Source organism: Phyllobates terribilis, unplaced genomic scaffold, assembly GCF_046119375.1.
Source record: "Phyllobates terribilis strain yellow unplaced genomic scaffold, ASM4611937v1 Scaffold_9__5_contigs__length_417890890, whole genome shotgun sequence".
NCBI classification, from domain to species: domain Eukaryota; kingdom Metazoa; phylum Chordata; class Amphibia; order Anura; family Dendrobatidae; genus Phyllobates; species Phyllobates terribilis.
This window is the reverse complement of record NW_027362769.1, coordinates 103,262,633-103,283,939: the sequence shown is the minus strand read 5'-3', so window position 1 is coordinate 103,283,939 and position 21,307 is coordinate 103,262,633. Positions and strand designations below refer to the sequence as shown.

The 21,307-nt window shown below is 41.1% G+C and overlaps 1 protein-coding gene across 1 annotated transcript in view; it reads right to left on the bottom strand.

Moving 5' to 3' along the window:
• Positions 1–21,307, bottom strand: part of PDE11A (phosphodiesterase 11A) — a 921,640-nt gene that overhangs the window by 150,060 nt on the left and 750,273 nt on the right. The window contains exon 14 of the mRNA XM_073646878.1: positions 17,032–17,122. Within this exon, the coding sequence (XP_073502979.1) occupies positions 17,032–17,122 (91 nt within the window). The remainder of the gene's footprint in view (positions 1–17,031; positions 17,123–21,307) is intronic.

The following is a 21,307-nucleotide window of genomic DNA, read 5'->3' as shown; positions in this document are numbered from 1 at the left end:
ATGGAGGACTATGTAGGGCCCATTATTCTGTATGGAGGACTATGTGGGGCCCATTATACTGTATGGAGGACTATGTGGGGCCTATTATTCTGTATGGAGGACTATGTGGGGCCCATTATACTGTATGGAGGACTATGTGGGGCCATTATACCGTATGGAGGACTATGTGGGGCCCATTATTCTGTATGGAGGACTATGTGGCGCCCATTATACTGTATAGAGGACTATGTGGGGCCATTATACTGTATGGAGGACCATGTGGGGCCCATTATTCTGTATGGAGGACTATGTGGGGCCCATTATACTGTATACTGGTTGGCCCGCAACTTTGTCTAAGTTTTTCATTTTGGCCCTCTGTGTGTTTGAGTTTGACATCCCTCTTATAGAGAGTCAATTAACACCTTGAGCTAGGTACATGGAGGGGGCTCAAATCCAACATAAATGGTAGGTGTGAAGCCCTAATACAGTTCTTTCATGCCTCCTTATGATCCTATATTCAGTGGGACAGTCTTGCATTTGGGGGGCTGTCCTGTTGTACGGGGAGGTCGGTAGCATGTTCGGCTTTTAACTGTACCTGTATTTTTAAGATGCAGTTACAGTCAAATATGAGGATGCTGCACCATTCACCGGTGACGCTGCAGGCTCAGTGCAGGAGGCGTGATGATGTCTCTACAGCATGCCTACTTCACCAGGACGTGGACAGTGGACAGCAGCTCAGCTCATCGTGGGAATGGACCTAGGTGTTTTTATTATTTGCCGAAGGAGTGGAATGGTTTTAATACAAGCGGTTAGGACCGTCCCGATTTGGGTACACCTTGACGCTGGAGGGATGGCTTTAACACTTTTTTTTTAAATCAAAAACAGTGTTTACTGTACCTTATGTTAGTTATATGCACTATTACTTTTACTTATTGACTTACAGCAGGGTATATGTTCATTTTGTTTCTATCTTAGGTTTTGTCTGTTTAATGGCCAATATGAACATGCTCCTGTTTTGCATGCATACCAACTAATACTCCAGTTAATTTTTTTTGGTTAAGTATCCGGTTTCTGCATTTAGTGCAGGTAAAGATGTGGCCTCCCTTTCTTTGAGCTGGACATTATGTTTACATAGGTTCCCATTCACATTCCTTATTCACATTGAAGTCACTTTGACACGTTAAGGTTTTCGGACCGTTCCGATTTGGGTACACCTTAACGCTTTTACACTTTTTTTTTATCAAAAACTGGGTTTACTAAGTACCTTATGTGGGGATGGGCACTGTTGGATTTTATAATGTATCATACGGTGTGGGGGCACTGTTGGGACATTGTGCTGTGGGGAGGGGCACTGTTGGATTTTATAATGTACCTGGGGGCATCATACTGTGTGGGGGCACTGTTGCGACATTGTGCTGTGGGGATGGGCACTGTTGGGTTTTATAATGCACCTGTGGGGCATCATACTGTGTGGGTGCACTGTCGTGACATCGTGCTATGGGGATGGGCACTGTTGGGTTTTATAATGTACCTGGGAGCATCATACTGTGTGGGGGCACTGTTGGGACATTGTGCTGTGGGTAGGGGCACTCTTGGGTTTTATAATGCACCTGTGGGGCATCATACTGTGTGGGTACACTGTCGTGACATTGTGCTATGGGGATGGGCACTGTTGGGTTTTATAATGTACCTGGGAGCATCATACTGTGTGGGGGCACTGTTGGGACATTGTGCTGTGGGTAGGGGCACTCTTGGGTTTTATAATGCACCTGTGGGGCATCATACCGTGTGGGTACACTGTCGTGACATTGTGCTATGGGGATGGGCACTGTTGGGTTTTATAATGTACCTGGGAGCATCATACTGTGTGGGGGCACTGTTGGGACATTGTGCTGTGGGGATGGGCACTGTTGGGTTTTATAATGCACCTGTGGGGCATCATACTGTGTGGGTACACTGTTGTGACATCGTGCTATGGGGATGGGCACTGTTGGGTTTTATAATGTACCTGGGGGCATCATACTGTGTGGGGGCACTGTTGTGACATCGTGCTATGGGGATGGGCACTGTTGGGTTTTATAATGTACCTGGGGGCATCATACTGTGTGGGGGCACTGTTGGGACATTGTGCTGTGGGTAGGGGCACTGTTGGGTTTTATAATGTAACTGGGGGGCATCATACTGTGTGGGCATTTTACTATGTTGGTCAACAATGTGTATGAGGGGCATCCTTCTATGTAAAGGGACGCTGTGGGGGTGTCATAATGCCTGGAGGCCATAAAAGTGGTATTAAACTATGGAATCAATGAGGGCCTTCACTGGGGGAACTATTCCGGTGTGGGTGCACAAAAAGCCCTGAGAATGGTCAGGCATGTGGTTTAGCTGGAAATAAATTGGGTGTCAACAGAAGTTGTCCCTCTTTTCAGTCCTTCGGAGTTGGGAGATATGGACTTCCCTTTAGGTCCGGTGGACTTTGAGCTACACCTCTGTATGGCGCACCTATAAACAGGTGGCTCAGTGATGTACCGTGGCTTCCATGCTAGGTCCACATGGAGACGGTGATTGTGTATAATAAGAGCTGTAGTACAGTGTTGTTACAGTATAATACTATTATCTGCAACTTTTAGAGAAAAAATTATGATGCCGTTCCCGATATCCGCCTGTAATGCACTTGCTGGCCCATAAGTTAGCCCGTCCCGCGAGAGCTGCTGCTGCAGCACATTAGGCTTTACATCCAGCTTGTCGGTCCCTGGCTGCCGCCCGCCCGGGCCTTTGGCTCCAGCCCAGATGCTGACACCGGTCCAGCACTGACACTTCATTAGGAACGCAGCTCTTCATACTGGGAATACATATCCGATCAGCCGTAAAACACATCATTTCTTTAAGTGTCGGTTTAACACCGCATCCCAACAGACTAATGTATTGTCCTATTAGCTTCTTATTTGTGTGATGCATTGCTCCCACTGCTATCTATGTAAATTCCTACTTTTATCAGCCCGTGGTGGCAGCGTGGCTGTTTTAAATCAATTGGAACATTTGCACTAAACAAGTCTCAGCCATTTGATTCCCTGAAGCGGTTTTGCATAAACGGGATGTTTACGAGTCGAAAGCTGAGAATGGAAACAAAAGATTCCTCCTATGATTAAACAGTATGCCATGCGCAGGCGGTGAAATAGAAAAGACAGAACAAGAAGTCTACAAATAAAAGGCATAAAGCGGCTGCAGATAAATATCATCGCCGCATATTAGAACAATACAACAATTGGCGCTGGCAGAGCAATGCAAGACTCATGCTCTCTGTAATGCTGCCCTCTTGTGGCAACCAGTGGTCACTACCCCTTAACCCCTCCTCTTTAGACAGTCTTCATTTCTGCACTTTAGTTTTTTCACTGCTTCCAAGAGCCAGAACTTTTTTTTACTTTTGAGTCTAGGTGGGTTTTGTCACATGAAGGCTTTTTTTTTTATTTGCACTTATTGTATCATTTAACGACACCATTCATTTTACCATAAAATGTGCTGAAAAACAGGAAAAAAAAAGCCAAGTGAGTCAAAATAGTGGAAAAAACTCAATTCCATCATTGTTTTTTGTGCTTTGTTATAACAACATGATTCTTCACGTTAGTATGATCATGGCGATACCGAATTTGTATCATGTTATTTATATTTTTCTGTTTAAATTTAGAGCTTTTTTTGTATTTTTCCGTTGATTGAGCGGTGTAAGGGCTTATTTTTAATGTGGTAAGCTGTGGGATTCATTGGTACCATGTTTGGGTACATGTAATATAGTGATTGCTTTTTATGACAAATTTGGGAGGGGGAAGAGGGGTGAAGACTAACAAGCAGAAATTCTGCATTAAATATTATATTACATAAAGTTAATTATTATATTTATTATATTTTGATCGATCGGACTTTTGCGGTCATAATGATACCAATTTTTTTTTTACACTTTTGGTATTGGAGACAAAAGGGATGATTTAAACTTTTTTTTTTTTTTTTAACTTTTTCTTAGTCCCCCTAGAGTACTTGAACAAGCGGTTCTTTGACGACTTGTACTATATAATGAAATACTATTAAATTGACCGTGCCCTTTAAGTTATTAAACTGCAGTGATCGGAGGTAGCACTGATTGCTGCCACTAGAGGGAGGTGCTGGCTGTGTAACACTGAAGGCATTCATCCTGTAAGGACATGTGCTGTCAATGGACGACGGATGTCGGGAAGGGATACAGTGTTATACATCGCCCATAGGATCACATTGTATAAAAATGCCCATGCCACAAGGTATCCATTTGTTTGCAGTGGCTCTCTGTGCTGATGCACGCCTCCTTGCCTGAGGTCAAAAGAACAGGTAAAAGGAGCCCAATGGATATGTTCGATGTATATACAAGGAGCTCAGAAGAAATGTAAAGGGGTTGTTGATTATTGCTGAAATCTTCAGCAAATTCTGAAGCTTGCAGAATCCTAATGGTGTGTAACATACGCACTGTTAGGATTCGGCTCCGCTTGCCAGTTGCAGCAGTCTTCACATAACTGCTTGTGGATCATATGCAGACTAGCCATGTCTCATAATGTTCTTCTGAAAGACGAAACTGAGACTCTAGTCGGCATGTGACCACCCCTTCAACCGGGAAAAGAAGCCAAATCCTAATGGTGGGCACATTACACACCATTAGGATTCAGCAAGCTGCACCAGGATTTGACAACCTTTTTATTTCTCAACTGGCTACAGAATATTGTCGGCCAGTCTATGAGGCTACGTCCACTTAGCATAGAAATATGGCGGAAAAAAACCTGCAACAGATCCTTGGTAAAATCCACATGATTCATATGTATTTGTCATGGATTTTTCTGCAGATTTCGTCTTTTCCGTGACCCAAAAATCTGCTGTAAAAATCTGCAGCATTAACTGACGTTTTGTGGACATAAAATCTGCACCATATGTCATTTTTTTATGCAGAGTGTGAATTGGATTTTGTGGATTTTACACTTGGATAAATTGGATGAGAGATTGGAGTAGAATTACTTTAATTAAATCCAGACCTAATAAAGTCACAGAAAAGAGTCTACAGTCAGGCTGAGCTCTTCTTCCCAGGCCGACTCTCTCCCGCACTGTGCAGTGAGGGCATCGATGCCCTCTGCTGGCAGCATCTGGTACTGCAACAGTCATATTTTCTTTTTTTTCACCTTTAGTAAAGGTTTAAAGTGATTGGCTGTAATTTGGAAAAAAAAATGGGCTAACAGCAATAAAAGTAAAAAAAAAAACCTCCCATTCAATCCCCCACAGCTCCAGTGGGCTCTGTTTGCTTCCCTGCTGCTATGCCGCCCCCTACATGCACATGATCATTGCAGCCAATCACTGGCCTAAGGGGTGAGACTTGCATCTATGGCTGGGATAAGTATTGATGATATTACTGCAAGGGGGTAAAAACAAAAAAAACAGACTGGCTGGGACCACTAGAACGCTTTTTTAATTTTCCAGATGGTTGTCCAATTTTTTTTTCAAATAATCTCAGAAAATCAGATCTCCACAGATTTAATGAGTAACCGTCGTTTTAATTTTTATTTAATAAATTAATATTATATCTTATCAGAGAAATCAGTTTTTTTTTCTCTCCTCCTGTCTTGATCATTCATTCTCAAATTAAGGGTAAAATATGTAAAATCAGTATTCAGTGTAGACAGACTTTCCCTTTACAGAGATAGGAGATGACAGTTGGTGCTTATAAAATTCTATGGAGGAGGGAGGAACTAGAGGCCGACACGGACATAACACTCCAAGTTCTCCTGAAACTACAATTACATCTCTCCATAGAACTTCATGAGCACCAACTGTCATCTTCTATCTTAGTAAGTGGAACAGTTTTTAGCTGTGAATAGAGAGTTTTAAGAGTGAAAGATCAGTCCAGGAGGAGAAAGAAGCAGATCTCTCTGATAAGTTATATTACAAAGTTTCTTATTTTGTCATGTATTATCTATTATATGAAAAAAATATAAAAAAATATATAAATATAAGATGATGGTTAGGCCTCATTCAGAAGTCTGATTTTCTCATATGAGTGCTATATACATGTATGAGGTCATTCACATGTCCAAAATTCGAGATATATGTCTGATTTTGATTTGAGTGTCGGATAACAAATCGGCAATGCAAGTCAATGAACAGAGCGAAGTTTGAGCATATGCATCACCAGAGTCTGGTTCCCGGGATCCACAGCCATGTTCTTCAGGTCGCTGGGGTTCTCAGTGGTCGGACCCCAGAGATTAGACCTGTACTATGTATAGGGGATAGTTTATCATCTTGGAAATTATCCTTTAAAAATGCAATGATAAGGAAACCCCCATGCTTTACACTGCAGCTCTGTGTTTCCAGATTAATAAGCAGCAAAAAATCCTTAATTTTGGGCAAATATTAAATTTCCTTATATTCGGGATATAAATAAAGAGATTATCCAGAAATTAGTGATGGTTTTCTGCTATATAATAAATGAGCTACAATCCATTATCAAGTATGAAGGACGCACGATGGAGTCCTGGGGACCCAGTGCGTTATAATGGCACCGCATTGCCATACAGCTGATTTTACAGAAATGTCTATTGCTGCAATTTTATTTTAAAGTCCTCAGTAAACAAACCAGAATGAATCACTAAAATGACAAAAAAATCCTAAAAACACCGAAATGACCCTATAAGACCATACAAAGAGCGGCTCCGTCCTACAGCAATATGCTTATGTGCTTATGTATTGCCATTTGCCATTTTATTTGAATAATACTGATATAGTAAATAAATGCATGATTATTAGGGCTTATCGTGTAACATTACTAACTGATGACCTTATTTCCCGGGTCAATAATCCATAGAGTAAATACATTTTATAGGATTATTTATCAGTATATATTACGCAGACTCAGCCATCGATCATAGCACGTACAGCTATTGTCTTAGTGTCGATCTACAGTGCCATCTAGTGTCCCACTAAAGCAATGGCAACAATGGAAAGACAATAGAAACATTCAGTATTTAAACATTGCCATCTAGTGTCCAATCAAGGCAACTGCATGGAGCATTTAACACTAGGACTACTGGACTCGTGACCCCGCCTAGAACTACTGAAAGGAGTCATTTTGACTCCTTGCTTGTTTTCGTTTATTTTTAGAGTTTCATTTGTGGTTATTTATTAATAATTATATTTTTTGTAATGTATTATTATTGTGAGATCCAACAGTAATGCTTTTGTTTTTTTTCTGCTTTTCTTATTTTTCTACAGAAAATAACAATAATTATAATAGACGTTTTTCAAACATTTTTTTTTATTCAAGTGCACACATATAAACAACAACTGAAGAACAAAAAGCAGAGAAAATGTAGGTGGAGGAGCATAAAAATGAAAATATGGCGCAGAATTCACCTTCTAAACATTTGGTGTTTCGCATTTTAGGCATTGCCTTTGATTTATGGCAGTACATTGCCCACACAAAGACTTACCACAAGTCTTACAATTTCCGACAGATCTATTTTTCTTGCACTTTTCTTTGATCTGGCAAAATTTTGTTTGAACCATCACTTCTGAGCATGTAGAAACTTGGGACGTGGAACCCTTTTCCCTATCTGTGACATAAGGACCACTCAACTCTCTCACAAGCGTTTGCAAAAATGCCTTGCGTGACATTTTTTGGTGGGTAATCTCCTTGAATATTATCCATGCATTTATACCCGCAAAGTCTAAGGCATTTTCAAATGCATGAACAGGCCATCTCCTTGTGCATGTTCGTGTGGTATATTTTCGTGCCATCTGATCCACTACATCTACTCCATATTTTGTTTCATTGTAAAACTTTACCGTTTCTGGAGTTTTTTTAGCGGAATCAGACGCAACAACAACATCTGGATGGACGGAACTCAAAATGACAACATTTTTGTTGGGCTTTCCTTGATATACCGTAAGTGTAAAATTGTCTTCATTTCTAAACACTTTAGTGTTGTACAATTCCTCTTTCATGGATTTTATTTCTTTAGGCACTTCTCGCCTTATCTTGTTCAGTGTTCCCACGATGGTTGTTCCTTTGCTTTTTAGCTGTTTAGCTAATTTTACTGAAGTAAAATAATTATCGGTTGTAACATTGCGACCTTTTTTCAAAAACGGGTCCAATAACTTCATTACCACATGGTCAGCTAAACGGTCCTCAGCACGGCGTGTGTCATCTTTGCCTAGATAAGGGAAGCCATTTGCCAGATATTTGCTCCTCTTATCAACAGCTAGCCAATATTTGTGGCCATATTTATCTGGTTTGGAAGGCATGTACTGCGTGAATGGACACCTAGTTTTGCTTGGGAAAAGTTGCTCATCCACCGTTATGTATGGGCCAGGTTTGTAACACGCAATACAATTTTCAATAAACCTGTCCCACACAGTAGAAAATAGAGCAAACTTGTCCGTTTGCAGTCTCTCCGATCGAGTAGATTTCTCATCAAATCTGAGAAACCTCATAATTTCAACAAAGCGGTCCCTAGACATTGTCGCTTTGCAAAACGGTATTCCCCAGTCATTACACCAAATACTGCTAATCGAGTGACGGTTCGTGCCAGATATTCCACGAGCATAGAATATCGCAATGAATGCATCTAGCTCCTCATCAGATAGAGTAAACTGTAAATTATTGTCCCTGCATGCTTCTGCAAGCGTACAGTTCTTTATATGTGTCAATATATATGAATCAAAAAATAAACGCCATGCGCTCAAAGGACTATCGATAATGATATTTCTTCTGGCGTATCCTGTAGGGCCAGGTGCTTCTCGAAGAATATTTTGGCTGTCACGCCTACCAGGCAAGTGTTCTCCAATTTCAACAGGTTTCCATTGAATACCATCCGCTGAAACTAGTATTCCTTCAGATTCGCCTTCTCTGGTGTTTGTTGTTGCATTACCTTCGCCGCCATCGTTATCTGTTGTTCTTTCATTTCTGGGACGTTTTGCTGATTTTTTCTGTCCACGACCAGGAGGATGGTCACGAGGCAACATAACTGCATGAGCCCGATCCCCAGTTGATGTGCTTGGAATATCTGTAAAAAAGTTGATGAATATTTAGAATTTTTGTTTTGTAAGGGTCCGTGCACACTGGCTGGATTAGCGGCGGAATATCCGACCGGATATTCTCACCACAATCCGGCCCATACCTGCCCGCTCAGGTACAGAGCGGAGTTTCATACCTGAAGCTCCGCTCCGAACCCCGGGCTGGAGCCGCTGTCTGGGACGGAGCCGTGCTCGCGCGTAAGCAAGCGCTGCTCTGTCCCTGACAGCGGCTCCAGCCCGGGGTTCGGAGCGGAGCTTCAGGTATGAGCGGGCAGGTACGGCCTGTATTGCGGCAAGAATATCCAGATGGCTATTCAGCCAGAATTCTGCTAGTGTGCACAGGCCCTAACTCAGTGTGTGGAAGAACAAATAAATACACATAACTACTTACCTTCTGGATTTGTTCCTTCTGAGTCTTCAGATTCACTTGATATGTTCTGAGGAATGAAATCTTCATCACTGTCAGAATCAAATACATGTTCCTGCAATTCGGATTCCGATTCATCCTCCGGTATGGATTGCAAAGTAGCCAGAATATCCTGAGGCTTTATCAAACGTCTTCTCTCCATATTCCTCACAAATTCCATAATTCTATATAGTTCCCTGCTGAAAAATAGAAATGAAATGAAAACTAAAAGAAATAATAACTGTTCTGCCACCTTCAAAAGTAGGTGGGCTGAATCAGTTGACAGACAGGTAAACTATTTCATAACAATTCATACCTGTATGAGTCTTCAGAGCTCGTATGTCTGCGTCTGTTCTCTTTGTCTCTTCAGCTGAACTGAAAGTAAAGTTACTATCCAGAATACTGTCTCCTGCTAGGACCTTAGAAAAACACCACCCTTCATTAGCATAAGATAAGAGCCTAGAGTAAACAAGCTATTTTGTTCAGCATTACACAGTAATACAAGCAGGTAAAACACAAGGAAAATGTGAAAAGTTGACATGTAAATTGAACTACATCTATATGAACATCAGGGTAAATAAGACAGAGTGAAAAAATTATGCACAAAACTTTATAGCAACATTTAGTGACAAAAGGACCTCAAAATATAGTAGGGAGTCAAAATGACTCCCTTCAGTAGTTCTTGGTAAATTTTGAAAAAAACGCGCAAATTTTTCACCAAAATTATTTATTCTCACAAAATCTTTTTTCACATCATATTTGAGGAAAAGTCACCGAGTTTCAAGCCGGAATTCTGAAAAATGTAGTCACAGAAGAGAAATAAAAAACGAAAGGAGTCAAAATGACTCCATCAGTAGTTCTAGTGTTAAACACATTAACTAACTCCTTGGAGACAGCCATTTTTTGGCTTATTTCGCTCTCTTTTTTTTTCCCTTCCCTTCCAAAAGCCATATTTTTTTCCATTAATATAGTCATATGGAGAAATGTTATTTTTTTTTGCAAAAGAATTTGTAGTTTTAAATGACACAATTCATTCTGCCATATAATGTGTTGAAAAAAAGGAAAAGAAAGATAAGAAAATGCCAAGTTTGTTGGGATATAGAAAGACAACGATTCCACGATTGTTTTCTGAGTTTTGATTTTAGGATGTTCATTATGGGGTAAAAATTACATGTTAACTTTGCTCTAAGATTCAGTGTGGTTATGGTGGTGTCACAATTATACAGTTTTTTATGTTTTACTATTAAAAAAAACATAAAAAATTGCTTTGTGTCGCCGTTTTTTGAGAGGCAAAAATGTTCTAATTTTCGGGTTGATAGAGCTGTAAGGACTTATTTTTTGTGGGACAATCTGTAGTGTTATTGGTGCCATTTTGGGGTACACATGTATATTTTACTTTCTGATCTCTATTTTTCCTTTTCTTTGAGGGTGGGGAATTTCCAAAAAACACCAATTATGTGGCTTATCATAGAGACATTGAATTATATATATATATACATATACAGTACAGACCAAAAGTTTGGACACACCTTCTCATTTAAAGATTTTTCTGTATTTTCATGACTATACAAATTGTACATTCACACTGAAGGAATCAAAACTATGAATTAACACATGTGGAATTATATACTTAACAAAAAAGTGTGAAACAACTGAAAATATGTCTTATATTTAGGTTCTTCAAAGTAGCCACCTTTTGCTTTGATGACTGCTTTGCACACTCTTGGCATTCTCTTGATGAGCTTCAAGAGGTAGTCACCGGAAATGGTCTTCCAACAATCTTGAAGGAGTTCCCAGAGATGCTTAGCACTTGTTGGCCCTTTTGCCTTCACTCTGCGGTCCAGCTCACCCCAAACCATCTCGATTGGGTTCAGGTCTGGTGACTGTGGAGGCCAGGTCATCTGGCGTAGCACCCCATCACTCTCCTTCTTGGTCAAATAGCCCTTACACAGCCTGGAGGTGTGTTTGGGGTCATTGTCCTGTTGAAAAATAAATGATAGTCCAACTAAACGGAAACCGGATGGAATAGCATGCCGCTGCAAGATGCTGTGGTAGCCATGCTGGTTCAGTATGCCTTCAATTTTGAATAAATCCCCAACAGTGTCACCAGCAAAGCACCCCCACACCATCACACCTCCTCCTCCATGCTTCACGGTGGGAACCAGGCATGTAGAGTCCATCCGTTCACCTTTTCTGCGTCGCACAAAGACACGGTGGTTGGAACCAAAGATCTCAAATTTGGACTCATCAGACCAACGCACAGATTTCCACTGGTCTAATGTCCATTCCTTGTGTTCTTTAGCCCAAACAAGTCTCTTCTGCTTGTTGCCTGTCTTTAGCAGTGGTTTCCTAGCAGCTATTTTACCATGAAGGCCTGCTGCACAAAGCCTCCTCTTAACAGTTGTTGTAGAGATGTGTCTGCTGCTAGAACTCTGTGTGGCATTGACCTGGTCTCTAATCTGAGCTGCTGTTAACCTGCGATTTCTGAGGCTGGTGACTCGGATAAACTTATCCTCAGAAGCAGAGGTGACTCTTGGTCTTCCTTTCCTGGGGCGGTCCTCATGTGAGCCAGTTTCTTTGTAGCGCTTGATGGTTTTTGCAACTGCACTTGGGGACACTTTCAAAGTTTGGCCAATTTTTCGGACTGACTGACCTTCATTTCTTAAAGTAATGATGGGCACTCGTTTTTCTTTACTTAGCTGCTTTTTTCTTGCCATAATACAAATTCTAACAGTCTATTCAGTAGGACTATCAGCTATGTATCCACCTGACTTCTGCACAACACAACTGATGGTCCCAACCCCATTTATAAGGCAAGAAATCCCACTTATTAAACCTGACAGGGCACACCTGTGAAGTGAAAACCATTTCCGGTGACTACCTCTTGAAGCTCATCAAGAGAATGCCAAGAGTGTGCAAAGCAGTCATCAAAGCAAAAGGTGGCTACTTTGAAGAACCTAGAATATAAGACATATTTTCAGTTGTTTCACACTTTTTTGTTAAGTATATAATTCCACATGTGTTAATTCATAGTTTTGATGCCTTCAGTGTGAATGTACAATTTTCATAGTCATGAAAATCTAGAAAAATCTTTAAATGAGAAGGTGTGTCCAAACTTTTGGTCTGTACTGTATATATATCTATTTCTATATATACATATCTATATATATATAGATATGTATATACGAGACACATTGTATATTATAAAATGTGTCCATGAGTGTGCAAACTGTCAAAATATCAACCAAGAAAAAAATAAAAAGGCACATAATCGTCATTTTTTGGCATGATATACAAATATATACATCTATATAGATATAGATATACAGAACTTCTTTTTTTTATTACATTTTTCCCAGTACCCTAGAGGGTACTGTATTTACTTGCTCACTGCTATGAAAATCAGAAACAGATGTTTTTCTGCCATCTGGTGGAACAGAGGAGAAATGCATTTGTAGATTGTTTAATTATAGAGTAGACGTAAGGTGTGTTCTGGAACCATTCATTCATACAGCATATGTCACAGTGCTGTGCACAGGTTGTCACCATTCACATCAGTCCCTATCCTTATTGCGGCTTACAATCTGCTTTCCCTACTGTAGACACACAAGTGTCAATTTCATAGGAAGTCAACTGACCTCTTATATTTTTTTAAGTATGAGGGAACCGCTGTACCCAGAGGGAACTCACATAACCGTAGATAGAAAATACAAACTCCATTCACAGGTTTCTCTTGGTTGGATTCGAACCCATAACCCCAGTGTATAAGATAAGACCAGTTTTCCTTACCAAGACAAGATTCTGTTCAAGTAACCAACTCTGAGCCTCCTCCTCATACGCTGTATATGTGCAGTAGATTGTAAGCAAAATTTATAACACAGGGACGTCTGTGCAGCTTTTTGTTGTGTTCACACACAGCAGACTTTCTGCCCGGACAGAAAATCTGCTGCACATTACAGTACTAGTATTGCGGATGAGATCTTACAAAATCTCATCCTCCAACTGCAGAGATAATCCACATCAAATGTGCTTATATCCATACAGGATTTATCCACAGCAAAATAATAAAAAAGCAAAAATCCACACCAAAATATGTAGATTTCGCTGCAGATTTTCCACTTCACAAGATAAAATCCACAGTTCTGGTCAAATTCCGCTGCAGATTTTGAAGGCAACATATGTATGATATTTTGTTAATACCAACAATGCTTGCAGTATAATACGCTGTATTATCCACCCAGAAAATTGCTGTAATTGACTTGTGTGGACCAGTCGCGTACATAGAAATCACAGGGCACCGTAGCAAAAGTTCAAATTCCTCTTCCTCCAAAAAAAGATTTTATACATATATATATTATAGCAGAGCCAGGTAGGACTGGGTTAAATCTTAGAATTGCAGGTCTTTATTAAATGCACCTGACTTGCTTTAACTAAGAACCAGGGCCTCTGGTCACAAGAGGTATCAGTCAGCTGAATGAAGCAAAGTCGAGTGTGCTGCTGGTGAGTTTCCAGCCAAAATGTTAGGTATAGTTGGGAGAGACATGCCAGAGTCTCTCTCAGAATGGAGACTGCACAGGTCAGTTAGGAAAGCTGAGCAGTCTGTGTGTTGTAGCTGCATAGAACCGTGTGGAAGCTGCAGTGTGAATTGTTCCCGGAGTTGAACACTTCTGTTTGGCGCTAGAAGCTGCTGGAGCTCAGGCTGAAGGGGATACCAGGACTGGTGGGATTGTTCCTTTTCTATGTATGAAGTTTTCTCTGGGAGAAAGGACTGTAATCTGTTCGGGTGAGCCCGCACTGACATACATGTGCCTGCTAAATTAACTATTGTTGGCTGATTTTGGTTTTTGAAGCCTTTGGAGTTTTATGAAAGCAATTAAACTGCACCTGGTTGGATTAAACCGCATTGCCTGTGTGAATGCTACCTAATGCCTACCAAAGAGAGTGATTCTCTACTATATATATTGTAATGCAGCGACTTGCTGGCATTACGGTAATGGTCCAGGATGTGTTTTACCTGACCATGTACCTTCCCCCTCAGGTGACTGGTCACATGACTGTGACATAGCACAGGTCCTGCGCGCACAGAATGTCTGTCTGATCACATGACTGTGACATCAGCAAGGTCCTGTCAGTATGTGTGTGTGTGTGCACGGGATGCATATATAAACCCTGCTTGATGGGAGACAGGTGTGTTCTGTGAGAGAGGCGTAAGGCCTGTTCCCGTGTGTGTGGGACACCGACCGTGTGAGGCCTAGTGAGGCCTGGCAACCTGAAAGGCAAAGCCTGGATCCTGTGTGGATGTCAGTGGCCTTGGAGGGAACGACGGCTAGAGACCCCCACCTGGGAAGCCGCAAAGCCACAGTGGTGGCGGATTAAATGGACTGCAGCAACTAAACCCGGCAAAGGTAATACACTTTGTTATATGGACACTTATATAGACATTGCTATAGTATTACCTTGCGGAAGGCTGTAACTTGGGCCACTTGGGCCTGTCTGCTACTTGAGAGACTCCCGGATGTTAAGTGTGTAAACATGCCGGTGATAAACTAAGACGGACTGTGTGAACTGCGGCTTATGATAATAATAAACGGCTGTATTGTGAAATACCGGAAGGACATTGCACGTGTGCTTAATTTACACGGTGCAGCGAGTATCCACCATTATGATGATTAGTGCTGCCTTACTATATATATATATATATATATATATATATATATATATATATATAATATTTCATATTCAGCAGAGTCCTATCTCCCAACTTTTAGAAACCAGGAAAAGGACATGTACTGTGGCCCGTACACAGTAATTATGTCCCTATTGAGCCCCATAGTGTTCTCACCAGCGATACCCCTTTTATGGCCATTATAGAGTATGATGCTCCCACCCACACACACAGAGTATGGTATCCCCACAGTGACCCCCTACCCACCACACATACAGTTTCACCCCACACATATAGTATGATGAGTCTAACAGTATGCCACTAACCCAGTATAATATCCCCACAGCAGGATGCCCCTAAAGTGCCCCCCATAGTATAATATCCCCATAGTCCCCCCTCCACATACACAGTATAATGGCCCCTACATAGTATGATGCCCCACAGCCCCCTTTGCAGATGAAAATCAGATCTAGCACAAAGAATGAAAATCAGTCCATTTTTCCATGTATGCAAAAAATTTGACTGAGGCTTTATATGGAGAATTTCCACTTCAGTTTTCGCCCTTTGCAATACATAATGTGAAATTGATGTTAAAACAGCAGGAAGGAAGCAATTAGTACTGGATTAAAAAAATATTTTTTTTGCACTGGTTGCAAGCAGCAGATTGTTATATGAAGCCCATCAGTGTCCACCACTTTCTTCATGTAAGAGGTGCTGATTGTGACACTTATCATATTTATTTATTTTGCTCACTTATATAGCGCCATTATTTCCACAGCGCTTTACAGATATCATCACCTTTAGGGTAAGTTCACACTTTTTTTTTGGTGCATGCAGAAAATCCACATTATACTACAGCACCAGGTAAGCAGATACATGACAAATCTCATCTGCATGCTGATGAAAATTTCTGCGGATTTCATGCTTTGCAATAGATAGGGTCAAATCTGCATGTAACATGCATGGATTTTGCTGCAGATTCAGCTGCAGAAAAATATTCAGCAAGTATGCAACATGTGAATTTACCTTTACTGAAGTTGGAAAGCCCTTTCAGGCTCGGTTCACATGTTACATATTTGGTGCGCATTTTACGTTCAGTTTTCTAAAGAGAAATCCGCAGCATTCCTGCATCAGAAACCCGTGCATATTATCTGCACTTATTTATTGGGAAACCGAAAAGGTGAGTTTCCACAACAGAAACTGGAATGCTGAAGATTTAAAAAATGTAACAAAAGCCAATTTTTGCTCTGATTCTACACCCCAAAAATATGAATAAGCCCTTAGGTTAGATCCTCACCTTGTTGGAGTAGCTGGCCAGGAGTAAGGCTACATTCACATGATGAGCATTTGGTGAGTTCTTGATGTTGCAGAAATTCTGCACCGTTTCTGCACCCATTAACTAAAACAGGTTACTTGCATTTTTCCAAAAATACACAGCGTAAAAACTCACTAAAAACTCATTGTGGGAATGTAGCCTTAAAAAGTTCATGAAATGGAACTTTTATCAAATGTCGCATTGTTTTGGCACATCTCACTCCAGTCTCTGCCTGGAGTAAGGTTTCTGTAGAAGTTAACAATTTGACACATTTTTAGAGGAACATTCGACTTTTTAAAAGTTTTGCAACTTTTGGTGCTAGAAAGTTGCAAAACTGGTTAATGGAAAAAAAAAAAGAGAGTTTTTGATATTGCTCCAATTTTATGAACCACATGCGCCATTTTGAAGAATGTAGTGCAAAATATTTACCAAGAATAATATTGTGACACTTCGTTTTGTTCCCCGTAGAATATTACCAGACTTGTAATCCCAGCTCTCTGATAGCTGGCCGCTTCTCAAGCTCAAGAGTTGGGCAAATGCAACTTACAGTTTATTTCTGTGAAAAGTGTCCCAACTTCCCAATTATGTGTGTACCTCGCTCTGAAGAATCATGACGGCGTGGTTAAAATGATGATGTTCCAAGGTGGCCGACGTTCCATACAGCTGAGACAGAGCCGAGCCGCTTCTGAAAGTGGGAAAGAAAGAAAGAATGTCAGCACAATGACACTTGTCACCGTGTCATGCAATGTCGGTATCCCACTGATTTCATCAATCTGGATGAGCTGCAGAAGTGACAGCCGGTGACTCATTGTTCACTGACCTTCTAGAGAAAAGAATACTAGATGTGAACCGTGATATTAACATGGCTGAATACTGATACGATGTGCCGCATAAGAACAAATATTGGGCTTTGACTAAAATTTCCTGTAGATAATAATGACGCGTGTACGGTCCATAATGTTCAGCTGAATGACCCTTGTCAGAAATGCTCCCAACTTTGTAAAAAGAGAAGAATAAAGTTATGGCGAAGTGCACTGCAAGGTAAAGAGAATAATTCTGGTAAGGGGAGATTATTGCCTGAGGTCTCTATATGGGTCTGGGGTGGGGTCTGTAATTTTTTATGGGGTCTGATTTGGGTTCTATATACACAGTGGGGACTGATCTGAATACGGGGTCTGTATAAAGGGGGTCTGGCCTGGAGTCTGTATCTTTATTTAGGAGGTCTGGTGTGCAGTCTGTATTCATCTTGCTGAATGGAGTCATCTGCAAAAACACTAGTGCATGTCCTCATCCTCCGCCTTGAGTACTGCAACCTCCTGCTCTGTGGCCTCCCTTCTAAGACTCTCCCACCCCTGCAATCTATCCTAAACTCTGCTAACCGACTGACCCAAACCCAACTGCCCCCTCGCTATTCCCCAGCCTCTTCTGTTTGTCAATCCCATCACTGGCTCCCCATTGCCAGAGACTCCAGTTCAAAACCCGAACCATGGCATACAAAGCCATCCACAACCTGTCTCCTCCATACATCTATGACCTAGTCTCCCGGTACATACCTGCACACAGCCTCTGGTCCTCACAAGATCTCCTGCTCTACTCTCCTCTTATCTCCTCTTCCCATAATCACATACAAGATTTCTCCCATGTATCCCCCTTACTCTGGAACTCTGTACCCCAACATATCAGACCTCACCTACTGTGGGAACCTGAAGACCCACCTCTTCCGACAAGCCTACAACCTGCAGTAACCCTCGCTCTACCATACCGCTGCACGACCAGCTCTACCCTCACCTACTGTATCCTCACCCATCTCTTGTAGATTGTGAGCCCTCGTGGGCAGGGTCCTTGCTCCTCCTGTACCAGTCGCTGACTTGTATTGTTCAAGATTATTGTAATTGTTTTCTATTATGTATACCCATTTTCACATGTAAAGCGCCATGGAATAAATAGCACTATAATAATATGTACTATTTGTGATTCAAATGCTATCAGTATGGGGCATAAGCTATATAAATATGGGGGAAGCATATAAGAAAACATTTTAACAACGCGTTTCGCACACAACCTTTTCTTCCCCTCTTCTGAATTAAAGTCATTAAACATGACGGATCTGTCACACAACAGACACCAGTGGCACCTAATAGACCACATTAACTTATAGCAGAGTATATTAGGGTTGCATTGTGATGGACTTTTCTTCCTGTCGAATCTAAAGGAACTGTAGACAGAGGTTCCAAACGGAGCCTCAGATGGCATTGCGGGTAAAACCTTATATAAAACTTCCTTTGACTAGGGGTACTTGGCTTAAAAATATTTAGAAATAATAGGTCAGAACACTTCCAAAAACAGCAGTTCTTGTGGGGTGTTTCCATAGAAGTAAGGATTAGTAGATGGGTGCTGGGCAGCAGCATGACTGCAGAATCAGACTACACAGGCTTTGCTCGCAGTCTGTCACCATGGAGATGCATAGATCTGCTTAGGAACTGAAGCTATAAAATGGTAAGATATTTTCAATAAAGGTTGCAAAAGGGAGAGTTCTCTTTAATCAATTACCTAATATGTTTTCATAGTGCAAAAGTGTTGCCACACTAGACACCACCGTTTATTTCTCTCCAAACTGTTTATTTGACATATGGGGTTGTAAACTAATGAAACAGGATATGATAGTGTGAGCAATTAGAGTGGTAATACTCTTTAATATAGATACTGCTCAGTAATGCAGTAAGGATAGAGGCAGAAGTGGCTACAGTACACATAGTGATATATATTATTCCTAATGGTTGTCTGAGGAATGTTCTGCAGTGCTGAATGCACTTGAGCAAATCATCAAGATCCACTGCTGGCAGCTCTATTTGTGATTACCAACCGATGACGTCTCAGATGTGATCGATAGGAGACAAGTCTGGAGATGCTGCAGTCCATGAGAGCACATTTAGACCATGCAGGCTTCTCAATGAAGTACAAGCAACATGCGACCAGTGCTGTCGTGTTGAAAAAAAAAGCTCCTGGGACACTTTAGAGAAATTCTGTGACACTATTGAGCCATTCTGTAGTGCAAGTGAAATTAGATGTCACAAACCAAGCCTAAAGTGTCAAACAAGTGCTACACAAACCATGAAAAGGCACTTCCATGAAATTGGGCTACGAACCAGATGTCCAACTAAAGGTGTTCCATTGACCTCACGCCACCGATCTCAAAGGCTACCATTGTGCAGAGCAAGATGGCAATGGAGGTCTATCTTCTTCAGTGATGAGTCCTAATTTTGTCTTGGTCATAATGATAGCCATAGATTGGTCTGAAGTCCACGTGGGCAATGTTTCACAAGGTAACCTCCCACTGGTCCAACTCCCAGGATTATGGGTTATGGTGATTATGTACGGTAACCGGACCCCTCTAGTCTTCATTCCAGGTAGACTAACACCTCAGCGTTAGGCTTTATTCACACATCAGTATTTGATCAGTATTTGTATGCCAAAACAACGAGTGTCAATCTTTCAGTTATAGTTTTTCTCTGCAAGTTCCACATAGAAACACTGATACAAAATATTGACCAAATATTGACTTGTGAATGAGGCCTAACACTGATTTCGTCATGTAACCGGTGGTTCTGCCATTTCTCTATAAAGTCCCAGGAGCTGTTTTCAACATGACTACATCAGGCCGCATGTTGCTTGAGCTACTGTGAGCAGCCAGCATGGCCTAAACGTGCTATCGTGGCCTGCAGAGTCCCCTGCTTGTCTCCCATCGTCACATCAGGAACATCATTAATCGGCAGTTGCAAAGGAAGCTGTCAGCAGCGGATCTTGATGATTTGCTCAAGTGCATTCAGCGCTGCAGAACATTCCTCAGAAACCATTAATTTCCTCATTAATAATAGCCAAGGTGTGTAAGTGCCGGGTTTTCTGCATGTGGCCCTCATACTCCATACTGAATAAATCAAAATATTTAGAAAATTTTGTTTCCATTTTTCCTTTATTTGCTGATCATTAACTTGTCTATCCTTACTGTGATTTCCATAATTCCACCACTTTTCTTTCTTGGTGTTGCATTCTCGATGTTGAGGGGTGTTTAGTAACTGTCTTTGAAAAAAAAAAGAATTTACCCAAAGAAAAGGGAATGAACGGAATAACAAATTCTCACTTTATGAGGTTAACTGTGATGTGTTGGTGGATGAGTACCATCATTTGTCATGTTCTGCTCTGCTCTCCCCCCTTACTCTGCTACTGTGTGATATTGGTTGAGCAATGCTGAGATTTTAGCCAAACAAACCCCATAATATTATAGCAGTGTAGACAATAATTGGGTCAAGGACTAAAGGCACAAATGGTTAAAATGTGGCAGTGGAAGAAGTAAAGAATGTAATTATGAAATGGAGAATTGTTGTGAGGGGGTGGAGAATAGGATTGGACTGTCACAAGAGATTTATGTGCCGTACTCTTTTACTTCTGGATCCTAGCCTATGATGACAAGATGGGTTTTCATTCTCCAGAAATGAGTAAAAGAGATTATACTTGGAAAAAAATAGACTATGACTCCCTGGAGGAGTCCTGAAAAGTTCCATCATCCTGATATTTAATCAGTATGGAGCTGCGATATGGTGGTGGGGAGGGGGGGATTAGGAAGATGACACTGGTGGCAAAATCACCAGGATTAAAGGTCTACCTAGAAATATGTGTAGAATTGTCCTGTTGGGTTGGGCCTTCAGGTGTCATATATTGTTATAGTACAGTATATTTTCACCATGCACTAAAAGAAGAATTACAATGAAAAATATTAGGTAGGTAAATAGGGGGTAATTTATCAACACATGCAGAGATTGCCTGCTTGTTAGGGAATCCTCACATGTTGAGGCTGGCTAACAGCCATAAATCA